Source organism: Numida meleagris, chromosome 5 (assembly GCF_002078875.1).
Source record: "Numida meleagris isolate 19003 breed g44 Domestic line chromosome 5, NumMel1.0, whole genome shotgun sequence".
Lineage (NCBI taxonomy): Eukaryota > Metazoa > Chordata > Aves > Galliformes > Numididae > Numida > Numida meleagris.
The window spans coordinates 36,334,075-36,354,080 of record NC_034413.1 but is presented as its reverse complement, the minus strand read 5'-3'; the positions used below and the strand labels follow the sequence as shown (position 1 = coordinate 36,354,080).

The following is a 20,006-nucleotide window of genomic DNA, read 5'->3' as shown; positions in this document are numbered from 1 at the left end:
GCCCACACAATTATGTGAAATGTTCAACTTGCTGCATTCTTGTCCGTGCATAAAGCAGAAAATAGCTGCTGGGGAAAAGATTTAAGGAAATCATTGCGTTAGTAGCAGAAATGGTTGCCTTTTGAAAGCATTATTGGTAACAGATGTATATCTTCTGATGAAATGGAGGCGACGCTGTCGCAACCAGAGGTCACCACACACTACACCACCTCAAGGCAGACATAAAAACTGCAGAGTACTGAATACCACACCGGTCCATTTTATCTCATAGGAATTATTAACAGATAAGTTCTCCTGGATTTCTTAATAGTTTGGAAATCTCTGCTTTCCTAGAAGCACCCCAGCTTCAGACTTTTCAGCCTTTTTCTCCGGGCTTACAGTGGTTATATCAAAAACTCTACGCCCAGGACTGTGAGAAACTTTCCTTTGGGAAAATTAGTGATAAATTCAGGATGAAAATAACCAGCCCACATAGTAAACCATAAGAATATATTTGCAGAATAGATATCTGTCAGCAACCACAAATTAAGACGAATTATCTTAAATTCACTTTCCTTGCTTTTGTCTTCCACCTCATGCAAGCTGGGGCCACCTCCAGCTTCTGTGGCCATTGGGAGCTTTAGGAAGAGCACATTGGGGTGAAAAAATGGAGCAGAGCAGGTTATATCTTGTGCCTTGCCTAAACAAAGCAAGCAGCACCTACTCAAGCAACAAAAATCACATCATCCACCTCTTCCGCCAAAACAAGAGACTTACCATTTTCTCTATCAAGTGAAACCTGAGCAATGCCTTTGCTGTTTCTCCACAGCCACCTCCTCACCCAGCACCTCCCCTTGCATTGTGGATGTGGATAAAGAGGAGCTTTGTTAGGGAACACCTGTGCTTAAAGGCTCCTCTTCTCCCTAATTGATCAGTCAGCCGCTAGGTGACACCAGTCACCTGTCCCCAAACACCTCTCTGCCTCTCTCCTTCCAGCTAACCCGGTGTGTTCAACCACAAGGACGTTAGGATGGCTATGGGGAAGTGTGATGCTAGAGGGATTAACACAGCTGTGTTAATCAACAGGGCTCTCTGCTTATGAGTAACCAAAAATACAATGACTGTGATCACAGAGGGAGCTGGAAATAGATCTGGAACCTTCTAAGGATTAAAACAGAACAGAAGGCAATTAAAAAGAACAGCCAACATATTACTGCTTGAAAAATACATTCTAATTCTAAGCTGGCTGGATCACATCAAACAAATCAGAGACTACGCATTGCTCCAGCACAGTGAGATGGGCAAAGTTATCTCACAGAGTCCCATGGATGCTGCCCAGTCTTCCCACCCCTGCAAGCAAAGGATTGAGGTGTGAATCAGGGACAGTGTCCAGCAGAGAAGATTTTCTGTCACTGGAGGCACTGGGACGTTTGGCTTGGGCTCCAGTAGCTGGGGAGATGGATGGGGTCCAGAAAACAAGGAAATTTTTTAGACTATAAATGATAGAGATACCCTGGCTGCAGCTGTTGCCTCTATTAATTGAAGAGTTGCCAATAACAGGGAAGCCTCATCCTGTCTTAAGTAATCCTGCATGCTAGCTGCTGGCTCTGGGTGCCTGTTAAACAGCTCTCCACCTGGTGTTATTATTGTTATACACAACCGTAGGAGAAGAGTCAGGGCCTGACTTATACTATAAGGGCTTTTGCAAATGGTGCAAGAAGAGATAAAGTCCCAAAGCAGCTGGTGATGAAGGGCAAACACTGTGCATTCCCCCTCTGGAGGAGGAGAGGGATCCATAACAGCTTTAATGTGCAGAAGATGAGTGGAAGGGGCAGAGTGACACCATGGTGGGGGAAACACTGCAGATGTTGTCCATCCTGTCTACTGAGGGCTCCCATAGCCCTCAGATGCATCTGCTCAGTGGGAGAGGGTCACCCGCTTGGATCCTGACTTCTGAATTTTCCCTCGTTGAAGGCATCTTGTTGTGCTCCTGGCTGTGCCAGCTTTCACCATTCATGCATCTTGCCAGGCTTCACTGACAGGGCAGGTTGTTCAACTCTCTGAGACTCTCACAGTTGCTTATACTGATGGAACTGGCCGCAATAGCTATGAGAAAATTGATTTTCTTCCTTCTCAGCAATGACCCGGTTAACAGTTTGGTGTATTTGAATCACTTTTGGCTTATTTGAATAATTGAGCTCCTTTTGGGGAATGAGAAGTATTATATCACTGCACTCCCCTTTGGGAGGATATTTTCTCAGTGAAGCAAGTGTTTCTTCACATCCAAGCCTACAGAGCTGGTTTTTGCTCTGTAGGCTTGGATATGCGGATTAAATAATAATTTGGCCATCTCTCTGACAATGGATACACAGCTTTCCTGAAGGAGGCATTGTTTCAGAAGATTTGCCAGGTGGATCAAAGATAAGAAAAGTCCATAAATTATATTTTGGCTCCGGCACATAAAATATTACTCTTGGTGCCTTTCCAAAATGCGATCAGCCAATGCAGGCTATTCCACCACCGGGGCTGCGAGCCTCGGGGAGTCCAAGGGCTTTTTGCTGTATAGCCGGAACATGTGGCTTGCTTGGGCCTGGGATAATTAAGTTTCCATTTGTAACTCTGGGAGAGCTGAAAAGGTGAACCGAGGCAAAGAGGGGCGTTCAGGAGGATCTGCCTTCTGCAAAAATTCAAATAAGAAGCAGCAACAGCAGGAAAGAGTGCTTTGCCCAGGTGTTTTGACTAGTGCCCTGTGGGAAAGGAGAGGGTGGTCAGATATTTTGGGAGTTTTGATTGTTTAATGATCCTGGAAGTAATATAGGCTGACTGCTTGCAAATATACTCAGTATTACCTGGGCAGTGTAGGCAAGAAGAAAGCCATCTATGCCCCACAGTGGTGACTGGATGTTTATGGAGGGATCGACTGTTCTTCCATGGAGAAGAACCTGACCAGAATTAAAATCATTTTTCTCTGCCAAAACATCATAAAAGCATCATAAAACCACACAGTTTGGCTTTTCTATCCCATATCATCTGTTTAAGTCCAGGCATATACATAGAATCATAGAATATCCCCAAAAGGGACCCATAAGGATCATCGAATCCAACTCCTGGCTTCATACAGAACCACCTAAAAGTCAGACTGTATGACTGATCACAGTCACACAACTTCCTGCATTGACATCTTCTTGTAGGAGGTGGGATGGCTACCAGTACTCATTAACAATTAGGATGTATGATAATAACCTGTAGTCATTAACAATTAGGTGTTTAATAACAACCAGGCTACTAACCCCTTTCTCCCTCTCCCTTAGGTCTCACATCAGGTGCTTTGAAACAAGGAGAATAAGAAGGAAAACTAAAACAAAAGACCAGGATGAGAAAGCATCGACATTTGCCCCTTGTGGCAATACTTGGCCTCCTGCTCTCAGGCTTTTGCTCAGTTGGTGCCCAGCAGCAAGCAGGTAAGACAAGACCCATTACTGACCACACTCCTCCACGAGCACGCTGCTCTCTTGCACCAAGATGTTCGCACTGTTTGGTTTTTAATGTGCATGTCAATGGTACATTGTGGTTTACCTCGTGCTCCTCCACTCTTGCTGGGCTGACCTTGGAGCCTGGACCTTCCCCAGCATGTCGCTAGCCGGCGGCCAGCTCCAGGATGCTCTGTGTGGCCGGGGTGCGGGATGTGGGGTTTTGCCCCAGCGTGGCCCCAAGTGGGTTTCCTCCAGGGCAGGGCCGTTCTGGCCTCCTTGCATGCGTATGTGCGCGGGAAGAGGAGGGGAGATGCAAGAGGAGCACTGCCGCTGGCCCCAGGGAGCTGCTGGGTTTTAGAAGGTGCTGGCACCCTTTGCAGTGGAGCTCATGGCACTGGGTGAGGAGGAATGCTTGCGCTGACTGCTAGAAAATCCTAAACCCCATCTGTTTTTTTAAAGCTGTCAGAAACGTTGCCGTGGCTGATATAATATTTCTAGTGGATTCCTCTTGGAGCATTGGGAAGGAGCATTTCCAACTCGTTCGAGAGTTTCTGTATGATGTTGTAAAGGCTTTAGATGTGGGAGGAAATGATTTCCGTTTTGCACTGGTCCAGTTCAGCGGAAACCCACACACAGAGTTCCAGTTAAACACGTACCCCTCTAACCAAGATGTGCTCTCCCATATCGCAAATATGCCTTACATGGGGGGAGGCACCAAGACTGGAAAAGGATTAGAGTACCTAATCGAGAACCATCTCACTAAAGCTGCTGGAAGCAGAGCGAGTGAAGGCGTCCCCCAGGTTATTATAGTGTTAACGGACGGACAATCCCAGGATGATGTGGCTCTGCCATCATCTGTCCTTAAATCGGCCCATGTAAACATGATTGCGGTCGGCGTGCAGGATGCGGTGGAAGGGGAGTTAAAGGAAATAGCGAGCGAACCCTTCGATACCCACCTTTTCAACCTAGAGAATTTTACCGCTCTCCATGGCATAGTTGGAGACTTAGTGGCAAGTGTCCGTAACTCCATGACTCCAGAAAAGGCTGGAGCCAAAGGACTGGTTAAAGACATCACAGGTAATGGCCATCTGCTGTGCTCTGTCCTGGCCATGCTGGTGGCTCCCGTCAGCATGGCGACTGCTGGTGCTGCACTGTGTGAAGCCTTTGTAGGGGTGGACTGAGATGGACGGTCAGAGGTTTAAAAACAAAGGTTTGAAGCATATGGCCCCATGTTCATACTTCCCAGGCATGCCATGGTTTGCAAATAGAGCTGAAATTCCTGCTGCAGGAGGTAGTGCAGGAGCCCTGGCATGGGCAGTGGCCCCTTGGAGACATCCTTCTGCACTCACAGCACAGAAATGCAAGATTAGGGCCTCTGCAGAGCTCCTAAATTGCCTCATCCCTTCCACTCCCAAGGTAGGGAAATAGGAGAGAAACACATCAGCTCTGATAGTGTTGAACCAAAATCCTCTGTGGACTGCACAGGTCCCTGCTGGCTGTGGGGATGTGGGATGGGATGTCCCCTTGCAGCTGGTGAGGCAGCAGAAAATGAGGTCTGTGCAGGGGACCCCGGGGACACGGTGGGATGCAGGCAACACAGCTGAGATGTCACCATAGCCTGGAGCAGTGCAGAGTTGCCGTGCCAGGGGTTTGGTCCCCCTCCTCAAGACCTCATCACCCCTTTAGGTTTGGAGGATGTAGTTTCCATACAGCGCTGTGAATACAGAGAGCTCTTGGGAGATTGTATTCCCACTGACAGTGGGGGGTGACTCTAGAAAACCCTGTTATTTTTCCTGTTCTTGGCTGAAGACAGCAAAAGCAGTGCTTGCTTGCTTAGAGTAGGCTGGCTGTAGCCAGTCCACAGACCTCACTCCTCCTCTGCTTGGAGAAAGTGTGTGGTTTCACAGTCCCCTCTTGACATGCCACTCAGTTGCCTTCTTTCCAAGCTGGTGACTTCCACCTGCCGGGGCACCAGACCCTTCTTTAACTCCTCTGCATTCTGCATTGGCTTCAAGGAATCTGCACTGACCACAGGCTGGGGACCGAATTTGCCTGGAAAAGATAACAAAGCCTTCCTCTGTCCCTCCTCTTGTTTATGAAATGGCAGTGTGGAAAGGGCCTTCTGAGCAGCTTTGTTGTGTTTCAAAACAGAAGTCCGAGAGATCAAACCTTTCTTTTTATTCCTGAGACTCCATCTGAAGGTCAATAGCTTGTGGGGTGATGTAAGGCAATGGCAGTGTGATGAGGTGTAACATTAATCATCTGTGTTGTCTTGTCTGATTAACCCTCACTGCCACCCCACTGGGTGCTCTCCATCACTGCATGACACCAAGCAACACCAAAAGGCTGTGTTCACATGTGTTGTTTATTTGCGAAGTGTCCAGCACTGTGCGAAGTGCTGGACAGGGCAAATATCCAGGTCACGTGAAAGCCACAGGGAAGGAAAGCAGCTCCCCCAGAAAGAAGACAGTAATATTCACTGTTTCTAAGGAAAACATGCTGATACATGTGTTAAAGGATTGCCATATATGATGTGCTGACAGTGCTGCAGAGGCTGCTCAGCATCATCACTGTGAAGGGCCACAGTGCTTCCCTGAAGAAACCAATGGGGCAATTTGTCTTTGGTGGCAGGCTGTCCTCCTCTGGGGCATGCCAGCAGGTAACTCCATGCTCTACAGATGTCCCAAGTCTCAGATGTTTCTTTAAAAGATTTAAAGGCAAATTCCCACTTCATGTACATTGGGAAGCATTTCCAAGTTCATTTCTACTGAGAGATAATTTTTGTAAGCCTATCCATCCCCTCCTTTGTCACGAAATTTAAGCTAATCCTACTGTTGCAGTTTTGTCCCAGTGCACTCTGCACAAGCGACCTATGGAGTATCGTTAAACATCTAAAAAGATGTTACATTGCATGACAGTATGTGGTGTGTAAAGCATGGAGCAATTAATAGTTTGCCTAAGAGCTGCTAACTCCATGTAGCATTGATATGTGTAAAAATGCCATGGAAGTTACACTAGAAATGAACCTGAATGTGAAGAAGGAATGTGAAAGAAAACCAACCAGTCCCATAGTATTTCCAATATAGAGTACCTAAGCTTGTTGGTCTGTGGCAGTCCCCAGAGCTGACTGGTGTAAGTATGAAAGTCAGCCCCAAATTTGCCCTGTTGTATTTGTTAAACCTGAACTGTCTGTCTCATCTGATCCTTCTTGCTTAGTTGTGTAACAAGCATGCATTCATTTGTCCTCCAGCACAGTCTTGTTCCATAAATGTGCACTGAAGTACAAGAGTATTTATGGTGATGACGAATTATCCAACACACCTGTTTCATATCTGTTTTCTCTTTAGTGGAAGCAACCCGTGATGATGTGATGGTGCCCATTGGTGTCTGACACCCCATTCCTCAGGGTATCTGAAACACCACTGTGTACTTTGAAATTTCTCTTCCCTTTGTGCTATAAAAGTAGAGCGTGAGCATCCTAACCACAAACGGCATAGTAAAGCCAACCTGAAGCGCTTTCACAGCTCTTGACTCAGCAATGAAAAAGAATCTCAGAGCCCTTTGCAATTCTGAACCGCACTGGCATTCCCCAAGCTGGTGCTGGCTATTGAGTTGGCCAACGGAAATGGTGACTCCTTGGGGAGCCTTTCCCTTTGCCGCTGGAATCACACAATTGAGTCTCTTGGTGGCACTGTGGTGCATGAGAACATTTACTATAAAAACAACTACACAGTTGCCAAAAAAACGATGGATGATGCTCATTGCAACGACTGCAGGTTTATTCCTGGGTCTGCTAAACTATGGGCCAGTTTTGCTACCAGGCTTACCTTCAGCTTTCAAAAACTGTGAGCCAGATTTCCAAACATGGCTTGTTAGTCATTTGCAAATGATCTGAAGTTTGATTTGTTGACGAGATTGGAGAATGGTAGCATGGAACCACTTGAGCATGCTTTGGGGTCTTCTTCCCCTGCCTACCGAATGCATACAGCTCTTGGTGATGTGGATGGTAAAGCCACTTGAGCAAAAGAAGGAAGAGCAGACACCAGGCCAATTTGGGTCTGCTTCGGTAAGTCTCACAGAAAAAAATGCTTCCCCCTCCACAACCATGCTAATGCCATTTAAAAGTGTTGTTTGGTTTGTGTATATTCTCAGCAGATGCTTTTGATCATCTGGGTATAGTCACAACAAAGAGAGTTGGATAATTGTGTCATGACTGATTTCATCACCGTTTTAACCTGATTCTGCATTCCTTGATTGAATACGCAGTGTCCGTATGGGAAAACACAGATCAGACATATCTATTGATAATTAGCGCATTTGTGCAAAATGATTAACACAAGACAGCATTTGTGTGGCACGGGTGGATAATAGCTTGGGTCAGACTGATGGTCAGATACCATTGGGCATATGCCGGACAGCTGGTAAAAGAATTGCAGAGCAAGAACAGCAAGCAAAACTGTCCCAGTTGTTTCTTACAATTGCATTTCAGATAATATTTACACATGCTGTGAAAGACAATATATTCAGCCAGCGTTTTTAAAAAGCAAAAGAGCAGAATTGCAAAAGAGAGGCTGAAACTTTCTGTGTAACAGGTAAATAATGGCTTTTTCTTAAAAAAAGAAGAAGGCTACGGTGAGGAAAAGCCCTTCTGAACGTTACTGTTGTCCCCCAGTATTTTCAGTGTGAATTGCCACCCAAATCCACCGTTTCTTTGGACTCTGTTAGTTCAAATATTTTGACAGGACAGGGTTCAGCTGGAGTGGATTTTCAACAATAGCATTTTGCTGAGTTTTTTCCTCACGTGTCAGAAGCACAGATGCCCATAGGACAGCAGCCATGAGCTCAGGTTGTGCCCAACCCTGGAGCAGATGCTGGGGCTGGAACTCGTATCCAATCAGAATGCAGAACTAAGAAGCAAATGTCACCTCCTCATTGAACACGTGTTTTGTTTTCTCATTTTCGTGTTTCTTACCAAGAAACATGTCAGAACACTGTACGACTGCATGTAATCACTCATTTTAATGCTTTCACCTTTTGCATTTCTTTTTTTAAAGCTCAAGAGTCTGCTGACCTTATTTTCCTTATTGACGGATCAAACAACATCGGAAGTGTCAATTTTCAAGCCATACGTGATTTCCTTGTAAATTTGATTGAAAGCCTCAGAGTTGGAGCTCAGCAAATACACATTGGGGTGGTGCAGTATAGTGATCAACCCAGAACTGAGTTCGCTTTGAACAGCTACTCCACAAAAGCAGATGTTCTGGATGCTGTGAAGGCACTTAGTTTCCTTGGTGGCCAGGAAGCTAACACTGGTGCAGCACTGGAGTATGTGGTGGAGAACCTCTTCACCCAGGCAGGAGGCAGCAGGATAGAGGAAGCGGTGCCTCAGATCTTAGTGCTGATAAGTGGTGGAGAGTCTAGCGATGATATCCGAGAGGGCTTGTTAGCGGTGAAGCAAGCTAGTATATTTTCATTTAGCATTGGGGTCCTGAATGCTGACAGTGCAGAGCTGCAGCAGATTGCTACTGATGGAAGCTTCGCATTTACTGCCCTGGATATCCGTAACCTTGCTGCTCTTCGAGAATTATTACTGCCCAACATTGTTGGAGTGGCCCAAAGGCTCATTTTGTTAGAGGCCCCAACCATTGTGACTGAAGGTATGTATGCCTTTCTAGACTGTTGCATTTTGATGAATTTTGCACGCTTTAAAAACAGCTTTTACTTTTTTTTTTTTTTGCAATGCATCTCTCTGATCTGATTTTGGAGAAAATGTGCAGCTAATGTGCAGAAACTTGTTTGCCCAGTGGGTTATCTTTTGAAAATCACAAGGTTCTGTATCTATAACAGGCATGGCATGGGGTTTTGAAGAACATGGTGTAAAAAGGCTCGTATAATCTTTATTGTGATATCTAAGGGTATAAAAAGGCTCATGTAACCTTTTATGGTATCTCAGCATCTCTGGAAGTAAATACTGCAATGCGTTTGGCTCTGAGAACACTTATATCATGTAAGCTTACATTATGTGTGAGCAGAAAGTGGCATCAGAACAATGGGGAAGATAATAGGGATGTAAAATGGATCCCTATCTCCAACAGTTGAACCACCTACTTCATTGAAACTATGCACCAGCCTTGGGAGAAGGGTAAAAATGCACTCTGAAGCCTCTATAGAGGATTTTGTGTTGTCGGGCTTAAAAGAAAAACAACCCTTAGCTCTTCTGAAGCAAAATCTCTCCTTTGCTACCACATGTTTCTCTTCAGTCTCTAATCTAATTGGGTTTGCGGCATTCCATTAGGCCATGGAAGAACAAAAAGTCCATATTCCACTGAGGTCATTTTGTCACTCTAAGTCCTTACGGCCATTATTTCTGGTCTAGTGTGATCTTGGGGGCAGTAGAATAACAAATAGCTGGTGTTATGTGCTGGATTTATGGAGCATGTAGACGATTAAGAGTTTTTCACCCTGTGATTTTACAACTCAGTTAAATGTTCTGGTAGTGAGTCTTATGAAAGACCCAACACATTACATTTCAGAGACCCCTGGGAAGGGCCAGTCTAGAGTTTCTGCACATAATCACCAGAATGCTTAAAGCAAACAATGCTTTTGGGATTCATGTTTCAGTATGGAGTTCTGTACATACCGTTCAACTCACGATGTATGTTAACATATAAAGCTGCATCCCAGATGTCTTCTCTAATCTATGTCTAAATGTGTTTGCTGTCCTGTGGCTTAAACCAATGGGAGGAATTTGCCTAAAAGGTCATTTTATGGCCTTGCCTTCATTATTCCAGGAAGGAACAAAGATAACCTGTCCTCGTGGCACCCCACAGGTGTCATATTGAGCTAAGTAAGTTGAAATGTGCAAGTCTAGCTAAAATGTGCATGCCAGCACCCAAGCATGCCAATGGAAACCCCCTCTTCTGCCCCACTGATTTTAACGCTGTTCAAATCCCAGCAGCTGGGATGTTTGCTGGGACAGGAATCTTTAATTCAAAATGATTTTCAAAGCTTTGTGCTTTTGAAATCAGAATGTATTCCTTTTCAATGTTTTTCACCAGAGAATGGCCAGATTAAAAATGTGGGTATGTCTGATTTCTTCTGCACTTGGAATGTTTTCACTTCCAATGGTAGCTCGTTTGTAGAAGGTACTCAACAGCCTGGGCAATCACATATATATAGGTGGATCAGCTAAATAGAGAAGGTGGTGTTCTCAAAGGAACTTTGGGGAATTTCCTTTACCTAGCATACATTTGGATTGAGCTGCTTGATTCATGTTGATGCCTTGGATGTCTGAAGCATAAAGCAGTGGTTTGGGACACACAGTGCATCTGGAATGGGATGCCAAGCCTACTGGAGATGCCAAGCATTCCTGTCAAATACACAAGTCATCTTGCTTCACTTTAGCTCTGGGGTTGCACAGTAGTCCCTTGGGGATAAACGAGTCTCCTAAAGTGTCTTTCTGCCTTTCTCTACTCTCCTTTAGCTACAGTGGAAGAGATGAGGCATTTCACCAAAGATAGCTGAGATGGCACTGAGGAGGGAACTCTCCAGGGTCGAGTTTGATGGGGACATCTTTGACATTCCTAGGGGACTGCAACAATATTGAAAGTCAAAGATAGTGCTTTGGTCCCAACCCATTTGAAATTCCTGGGACTTACCATTGGGTACACAGGGTGCTAGATATGTCCCCATGAGGTTTATACAGATTTCCCTACATGTTTTTGCTTTGTTTCCATTGGAATTAACATCACAGTATCTTTCTTCCTGCTGGTTTTGGGGTCAGTTCTTGCATTCCTCTTCTAAAAGGAAATGTATGGCAGGGTTTGAGAGAACTGAGAAGAATTAATAGAGGAGGGAGCTATTCCTTTGTGGCCTCTCTTGTCTTTGCAAAGCCCCTTTGATGTTTTCCACAAACTTCTATATAAAGTCAGAAGTTCCCAGATCTCCATTTTTGGGTATCTAGCTGCTGAAAAGCTAAGAAAGCACTATATTCATCTTTTCTGGATGACACAAAACAGATATTTCAGGCTCTGTTCTTGGCTTGGAAAGTTTCCTGTATTCAGCCCTCTTCTCCTTGGAGTAATTGATGAGGAAAAAACCTGTCTGGAGGGATAAATACTGGATATATCCTGGTTCTGGGAAGGGGAATGTTCAAACAAATCCTTGTTCCTGTGTGAGTAGCTCTGGACAGGCTGGGTGGTCAACGTGCTGCTAGCCCATGCCACTGGCGGTTCAAGTCAGGTTGTGGCTTGGGGTGGGAGCTCTCATTCACTTCACATGGAGTTTCATCACTTTTTTTATCTGAAACCACCATGGTGGGTATTCTAAGCTTCAGATTTTGATGATCAGTCCTTCTTCAAGCAATTTCCATCTGGTCTCTTGTTGTGAGGGGCATTTGCAAGGCTCATGTTGGCCGACGGAGGCAGGTCCCTCAGGACAGCCACACTGCAGAAGTTGTCTCCAGCTGTAAATCACTCCTTGGGGTAGCCCAGTCCCACAGTATTTGTCCATCATCAGAAACCTGATGGAGACCAGCCTCCCCAGGAGAAAAATGGCCTTTGTGAGCACTGCTTTCTGTGGCCAGCTGGCGTATGGCCAAGGAGGACAGCAGCCAACGCTTTGTTCTTTATTCAAATTCAAAGTAAATAGCCTCCATCCAGAGAAGCCCTGATGGGATGAAGGATTGCCCTTTTCCATCTGGGCATGACAGACTCTTTGCTACCACTTGCCCTGATCAGTGCGAGGTCCTAATGGCTGGGTCTCAGCTTCCCTGGGGCTGTGCACTGAGCCTGGGAGGTGATGGATAAAAGTGGGTTGTTTGAAAGATGGTTTTATCTCCCATCATGATCCCATTTAATGCTTTTGTCATAATGAGTGCTAGTCTTGTTAAAATTTATTGCTGCATCATGTATATCTTGTGTATTAAATATGATGGTGTTTTGGTTCCAGTGCTGCACAACAGGTTTTTTTTTTTTTTCCCTAACTATCTTCCTTCAAACTAAGCCAGAGAATTGGAAAGCTAAATGAGCTCTTTCTTCATCCTATGCCATCGTCAATAATAAAGTGTCAGAGATTACAACCTAGGATGCCTGTTTTGCTAAACACATGGCAAGCAGAATAGAATTCAGCTCTTCCATGACTGGACTGGCTGTACCAAGAAAAATCATAGTTTGTTTTTGTTAGATTAGGACACGAAGACCCAAAGTCCAGGTATGTTGAGTAAGCAGAGATTATTCTTTACTTGTGTCATTGCTCTTGTGAACCTAGTCCTTTTGAGACCAAACCACTCTTAGGCTTTATTCAGATAGCTCCACTGCAGACTGAGGAGCGTCATCAGATTATTTTGTCTCATGTTCCAGGTAATTGCCAAGATTTGCCCTGAACTTTTACAATTCTTTCTTGTTTTGGCTTGTATAAGCATTTTAATATTAAGTTTTTATAAACAATGTAAGTCTTGCAACTCTTCAACTCTTCTATGTTTCTGAAATGGGAAATATTTAAGCTGATTTCTTACTAGGCCCCTGCTAGAACCTAAGTAACAATTCTGTTTTTTTTTAATTAAGGCCCTTATAAAAGCGTTAAAAGTAGCAGTCCCTCAAACAAATAAAAAGTTCTAAATCTTGCTGAACTGTTGACATAGAATTTATGCGGAGGGTATAGTGGAAGACTTCACTGACATTATATTCATGTGTGTGTATCATTACTTGCAGTTATTGAAGTGAACAAGAAGGATATAGTCTTCCTGATAGATGGCTCAACAGCTTTGGGGACTGGCCCCTTTAACTCAATTCGTGATTTCGTTGCCAAAATCGTCCAAAGGCTGGAGGTTGGACCTGACCTGATCCAAGTCGCGGTGGCTCAGTATGCAGACACTGTGAAACCAGAGTTTTACTTTAACACCCATCAGAACAGAAAGGATGTGATGGCTAATGTGAAGAAAATGAAGCTCATGGGTGGCACAGCCCTTAACACTGGCTCGGCACTGGACTTTGTGAGGAACAACTTCTTCACCAGTGCTGCCGGGTGTAGAATGGAGGAAGGGGTGCTCCCCATGCTGGTACTCATCACTGGTGGTAAGTCCATGGATGCCGTTGAGCAAGCTGCAGCAGAGATGAAAAGGAACCGGATAGTGATCCTTGCCGTTGGGTCAAGAAATGCTGACCTGGCAGAACTTCAAGAAATTGCTCATGAGAGAGATTTTGTGTTCAACCCAAATGACTTCCGCCTTCAGTTCATGCAAGCCATTCTTCCTGAAGTGCTGTCACCCATCCGGACACTCTCCGGAGGAATGATTGTCCCAGAACCACCATCAGGTAATTAATTATCTTGTTCTAATTAAATAAATAGTGTTTATAAATTTATCAGCTCGTATTTCATTACATGCAGAGGTATCAGAAAAAAGCACAAAGAACATTTCAGCATAGCTAAATGCTGTCTCTTTGATTTGCAGAATGTGCATGAACAGACAGATAAATGTGGTAGCATGCTTGTTGTTATCACTTTGCCATTCCTTCTTGGAGACTTTGTCCCAGTCCATGTTTGTCACCAACCTTCAAAGCCTGGATGCAAAAAGATGAACATTACTAGTTACGTACTCGGATTATAGACTGGAGGTTTTTCCTTTCCCTTAGAATGTGTGTAACAATGAATAGGACACACTTCAAATATCACCATCTCTTCCCCAGCATGAAAATCATCCATAGTGGATATATAATCAAGAAAGCTTGATTTTTTTATCTTAGTGTAAATAATAATAAACAAGAACATTTGTTCATGGAGATGTTCAGAGAAAGCGAGCTTGACATGTTGGCCAGAAACAGCTGCTTCAATAATATATTTATAGTTTTCTTACCAACATTTATTCAGCTCATGCCTTCAGAGGCACATAAGACTGTTGCAGTGCTGACTTTAATTTAATTTGTAGTGTTGACTTTAATCTGTTTAGAAGATGATCCCTGTGAAACCAATGGATTCTTTTTACTTGGTATTACCATTGACATCACTAGAATTTTGGAAGAAATCCAGTAGGTAGAGTCATGTCTTCTGAGGATGTTTCCTGGTATTTCAGGAGGTTTTTAATCTGTTTAGATATTTTATACCAAATTTCTCAGGATTTGTCCCTAGTAGAGATGCTTGAAGTTGAATTCTTGTTGTGCTAGATCACATTTAAACCTTGCAATTCTGTCCCATGGCATATGAACATCAGTATAATAGGACTTTGTCCAGCTTCCAGTATGGCCAATAGTGAGATTCCTGTTGGCTTAAGCGGGTGCTGAACTGTCCGTATTGGTTTTTTTTTTTTTTTTTTTTTTTTAATAATTTAACATTATTAACTACAGATTTTTGAAAGAGTCCTTATTTCAAGTCCTTTTCAAATTAAAGTCTATGACTTACCTGTATGAAGAGCAGACATTTTAAAGTCAGTTAGCTGATACTTGTCCTTAATTAAGATGAATATCACGGAACTCATCATTTAATAAGCTTTTTTCAGAACGTGTTTCCTGCTAATACAGTTTTGCATGGCTATGTACCAAACCTGACATGTTTATTTTTCAATGCAAATTAAAAATGTTCCTGCACCTCTTCGTTCTTTAAAATTTATTCATGCAGCTTTTTTTTTCTTTTCTACTCCTTTTATTGTTCTGAACTCACTGCTACACATATTCACAATAAGTAAATAAACATCTCCCACTCTGTAAACAGACTATCGTTAATAACGTAACTGAATTTGACATTGGGCAGTCTGTTAGATTTCAACTAGAGAACCGAACGATATCCTCTCACCCTGGGCCTTGAATGAAACTGTGCTGGGAAGAAAAGCCCATTGTCTCCCATCTGGAGATGATGTATTAAGAGCAAAAAGCACAGGGAGAACTTGCAGCATCTTAGAGGTGACGTTGCAGATCTGCATCTTGGCTCAAACACAGGGAGACAAATAGGGGTCAACATTAATCTTTCAGAAGGAGCTGAGAATTGGCCAGTTAAGGCCCAAACTGAGAGACTTCTGCCCCTTCTGCAGCTTGCTGCTTGCAAGTCTGTAACTGCAGAGATAAAAAATGCAATTTTCTGCATCAAATGCAGACACTGGAAAGCATGTGTCTCAGGCATTCAGTACTGCCTCATCCAGACCAAGTTTTAAAGCCAATAGTAAAAGCTATTTTTAATACCCACTCAAAATAACAACCAAATTAGTTACTTGGCAGGAGATTTTTCCCATGCAAGCAGAACCCTACTCTGCAAGGCGGGCCAGCACAGTGTGAGGGTAGTGTGGCCAGAGCAGGCATTGCAGGGCAGGATGTGTTTCTCTACATCCCTGTGGGATGGGGGATTGCTTAGCAAAGGTGGTAGGGTAGAGCTGGGTGTCAAGAAATGCTTTGTGTGCCAGGAAAGAGCAACATGCCCTACAGTGGTAAGCCCTGAGAAAATCCATGCTGACTTCCAGATAAGTGGATATAATTCAGTGTTGCTCCATCAAAATGAAGAGAGCTACCTTTTTCCAGCTAAAGTATGGCCCAGAGCATGCAACTCTGGCATTAGCAGACATTGAAATCATCTGAGTCCTATTGATAAATCTGATGCTTAAAGGCTTTTCGATACGCATCAGAGAGCTCCTTTGCCAAATTCAGTGATGTCCAGCAAAGTCCTTGTTATTTGTCTTCTGATCACACTCCTTCTCTTCTCTTTCTCTCCCCCACGTCCCCCTCCCTCCTAACAAGGTTTACATGTGTGTACGGCGCATGCTGTATGCACACATGAAAATATCTATTTTGTTTTCTATGATATCTCATGTTATTTTCTGTGCTCTACTGCAGTTCAAGTAACCAAAAGGGATATCATCTTTCTTTTGGATGGATCACTCAACGTTGGAAATGCCAACTTCCCCTTTGTGCGGGACTTTGTTGTGACCTTAGTTAACTACCTTGATGTCGGAGCTGACAAAACCCGAGTTGGCTTAGTGCAATTTAGCGACACTCCTAAAACTGAGTTCTCCCTATACTCATACCAAACCAAATCAGACATTATTCAACGTTTGGGGCAGCTGAGGCCCAAGGGTGGGTCAGTGCTGAACACTGGCTCTGCACTGAACTTTGTGCTTTCGAATCACTTCACTGAAGCTGGTGGGAGCAGAATAAATGAACAAGTGCCACAGGTCCTAGTCCTGGTGACGGCAGGGAGGTCTGCCGATCCCTTCCTGCAAGTTTCCAATGACTTAGCTCGGGCCGGAGTGCTGACTTTTGCTGTTGGAGTTAGGAATGCGGATAAGGCAGAACTTGAACAGATTGCGTTTAATCCAAGAATGGTATATTTTATGGATGATTTCAGTGATCTGACAGCATTACCTCAGGAGTTAAATAAGCCTATAACAACATATGTTAGTGGAGGTGTGGAGGAGGTTCCACTCGCCCCAACAGGTAATATCTACCTTCCTTCATCTTGACTGCATTAAATTAATCTTGTTTCTCTTGACTGTTTGTTCCCAATGTACACCTTCACACTTCCCCAAGGCCCTCAGTCATCAAAGCATTTAGGAGTGTGTTTCATCTTTAATATGTGATTTGACAAAGTCAGCTCTTCATTTTGTTGAAGTTGCACTTTAAAGACAGCATAATTTTAAGAAGGTAAGGACCGAAAGGTAAACAGGGTGAGTCTATGCCCAACAGTTACTATTTCAGGTGTTCCATTTTCATTCCATAATAACATCACAACCTGCAAGTGCATTGCTTGTACTAGTTCAGACCATGGGACCTCATAATTTTGGCCACAGGCATTGTTGTGTGAAGATAAATGTAGCGCCAATGAGCATGCAGGAACAAAGGTCTAGCCATGAACTTGTAGCTAAACCATTCCCTACAGCCACTCTGTAGAAATGATGTTATCAGACTGTCACAGAGACTGAATTTGTCTTCAGATATTCAAAGTTAGTCTCTAACATTAAGCTCAAAAACTGTTGGTAAGTTTGACCTTTTATAAACAGTTGATCAGTAATTCCCTTAATATGGCTATATTCATATGAAGATATAAGAATATCCAGAATTGCCTAGTGTGGAAAGGAGGCCATTAACACAACAGATGTTGAGACACACAAATATGAGGTGCTTGATTGTGTCTTGGACCCTTGATGAAATTAAAAGGGCATCAAAAGGATAACAGAAATTTCCCCCTCCCAAAGTCATAACACACCTTAGGATATGACTGCCTTGCGATGCAACTGAGAGAAGTACTCAAAGAGAACGCAGAAAATATGCTATGTGTGTGAGTATAAAATAACATCTATTCATTGCGTACTGAGCCTCTAAATAAAAAAAAGTAAAAAATCCACTGCTGTTGTACTTCATGCCACTATTGTCAGCAGGTTGCTAGAATAGATGTCACTGGTCTATTCTGAAATGGCCAATTTATGATATGACTTACATGATATGATACAAGTGGATGATACACTATATGATACGAGATTCTGGTGCCTGAATTTGCTGAGACTTAAGAGAGGTGTCCTTGCTTTCCTTTCATCCTCAGATAAATACATCACGTGTTTTGCATATTGAAATCCATCTAATTTACAGATAAGTTTCTAGGATGAAACTTAAGAAGAAAAATGCCTTCATATATTTTCTTTCCCTCTTTTCATTTGTGAATTTATTCTAGAAAGCAAGAAAGATATTTTATTCCTGATTGATGGTTCAGCCAACCTCTTGGGTAGCTTTCCTGCTGTTCGGGACTTTGTACACAAAGTCATTTCTGAACTGAACGTGGGTCCTGATGCCACACGAATAGCTGTGGCTCAGTTCAGTGACAACATCCAAGTTGAATTTGACTTTGCTGAACTCCCTTCTAAGCAAGACATGCTTCTGAAAGTGAAAAGGATGAGGTTAAAAACTGGGAAGCAACTGAACATCGGAGTTGCACTCAATGAGGCCATGAGGAGACTGTTTGTGAAGGAAGCTGGAAGCAGGATTGAAGAAGGCATTCCGCAGTTCTTGGTCCTCCTCGCTGCTGGGAGATCCACTGATGAGGTGGAGCAACCATCAGGAGCTCTGAAGGAAGCTGGAGTTGTGACCTTTGCTATCAGAGCCAAAAATGCTGATCTCTCAGAGCTGGAAAGGATAGCTTATGCCCCGCAGTTCATTCTGAATGTCGAATCCCTTCCTCGGATTTCAGAGCTCCAGGCAAACATAGCGAGCCTGTTGAAAACTATCCAGCTTCAGCCAACAGGTACAAGGACCTAGGGTTTCTGTGGTTTACATGGGGCTGAGAATTGCCATTTACTTGCCCCCTTCTCTTTGGTAGCTGGGGCAGTTGGGCCTGGTGATGTTTAAAATGATTGTGTAGAAACTGCTATTGCACTTGGATTTTCCTCTGGTCAGACCCTGATCAAGCAAACACTAAGGTCCAAACTGAATTTTAAAGATGAGTAATTTCAATAAAGGAAAAAGCCTTTTGTTCAGCTGCAAGAGCTGCAATAGATGCTGTTACTGGTGCGTAAAACATGGTACAAGCGTGAAGTAGTAGATTGGTTGCCCTAATTAAATAAATTGACATATAGCGCTGGGCAAGGACTTGAAGGAGCAAATTAAGGCTTGTCTCAATTCCTCCTTCTATTCACCTCTTCCTGGAGGAGTGATAGGGTGTAAGCTACACTGTAGAGTCAGTGTGAACCTACCACACACTTTCTCTGTTACTTAAGGGATGTAATCGGAGTCTTTACATTTTGTACCTAAGCACCAATAAATCAAACGCTCTTCACACAGTTACTATTAAAAGCTCACCAGCTGAATATGGATTAATTAAAGAACGTAATGTATCATAAAATAGAATCACATGACCTCAATCAAAAATTGAAACGGCAGTACTGGAAATTATGCAACTCTGTGATTTCCCAAAGGCAGCCCTAATGTGAGAGTTGACCTTTCTTCCAACAGCAGGTGGAGACGAGGAAAACTGTAATGACTTCCACGTCACCTCTTCATGAAAGCTCTGGGCAGATGGACTTAGAATCATAGAAACATACAAAAGAAATAGGGCTGGAAGAGATCTCAGGGTGCCATCTGCTACACATCCCTTTCCTCAAGAGGATCTGCTTGTCCAGAATTGGCTGACACTTTTCTAACCTGTTCAGAAAATCTTCTAGTGGAGAAAATTTCCCTGGCCTCTCTAATCAATCAGTGCAATTTCTTGAATATCCTTGTTGGTAGATAGTTTCCCTAAATGTCAGTCCTCTGCCTTTCTAGTCATGGCTTAATCCTTGTACGTCTCTTTCAACTCAGCAGGAATACAGGTGGCAGCTCTTTCCCGTGTTTTGTTTGACCGCCTTTCATTCACTTTAAGATTGCCATGTATGTAAGGGTGGTGAGGCACTGGCACAGGTTGCCTAGAGTGGTGGTGGATGCCCCCTCCCTGGAGACGTTCAGGGTCAGGCTTGATGGGGCTTTGAGCACCTGATGGAGCTGTAGGTGTCCCTGTTCATTGCAGAGGAGCTGGACCAGATGGCCTTTAAAGGTCCCTTCCAACTCAAATGATTCTGTCTTTTCTCAGTCATTAAGTCTCTAGCTGTGTAAC

At 43.6% G+C, this 20,006-nt stretch overlaps 1 protein-coding gene across 12 annotated transcripts in view; it reads left to right on the top strand.

Moving 5' to 3' along the window:
• The window catches only part of COL6A3 (collagen type VI alpha 3 chain), a 54,913-nt gene that overhangs the window by 2,998 nt on the left and 31,909 nt on the right, over nt 1–20,006 (top strand). For 6 of the 12 annotated variants that reach the window (XM_021398398.1, XM_021398399.1, XM_021398402.1 and 3 more), the window contains exons 2-7: nt 3,291–3,440; nt 3,912–4,529; nt 8,507–9,109; nt 13,163–13,765; nt 16,265–16,864; nt 18,096–18,662. In XM_021398398.1, the coding sequence (XP_021254073.1) occupies nt 3,353–3,440; nt 3,912–4,529; nt 8,507–9,109; nt 13,163–13,765; nt 16,265–16,864; nt 18,096–18,662 (3,079 nt within the window). In that variant the 5' untranslated portion in view covers nt 3,291–3,352. The remainder of the gene's footprint in view (nt 1–3,290; nt 3,441–3,911; nt 4,530–8,506; nt 9,110–13,162; nt 13,766–16,264; nt 16,865–18,095; nt 18,663–20,006) is intronic. The other 6 variants (XM_021398405.1, XM_021398408.1, XM_021398403.1 and 3 more) reach the window with 5 other exon arrangements.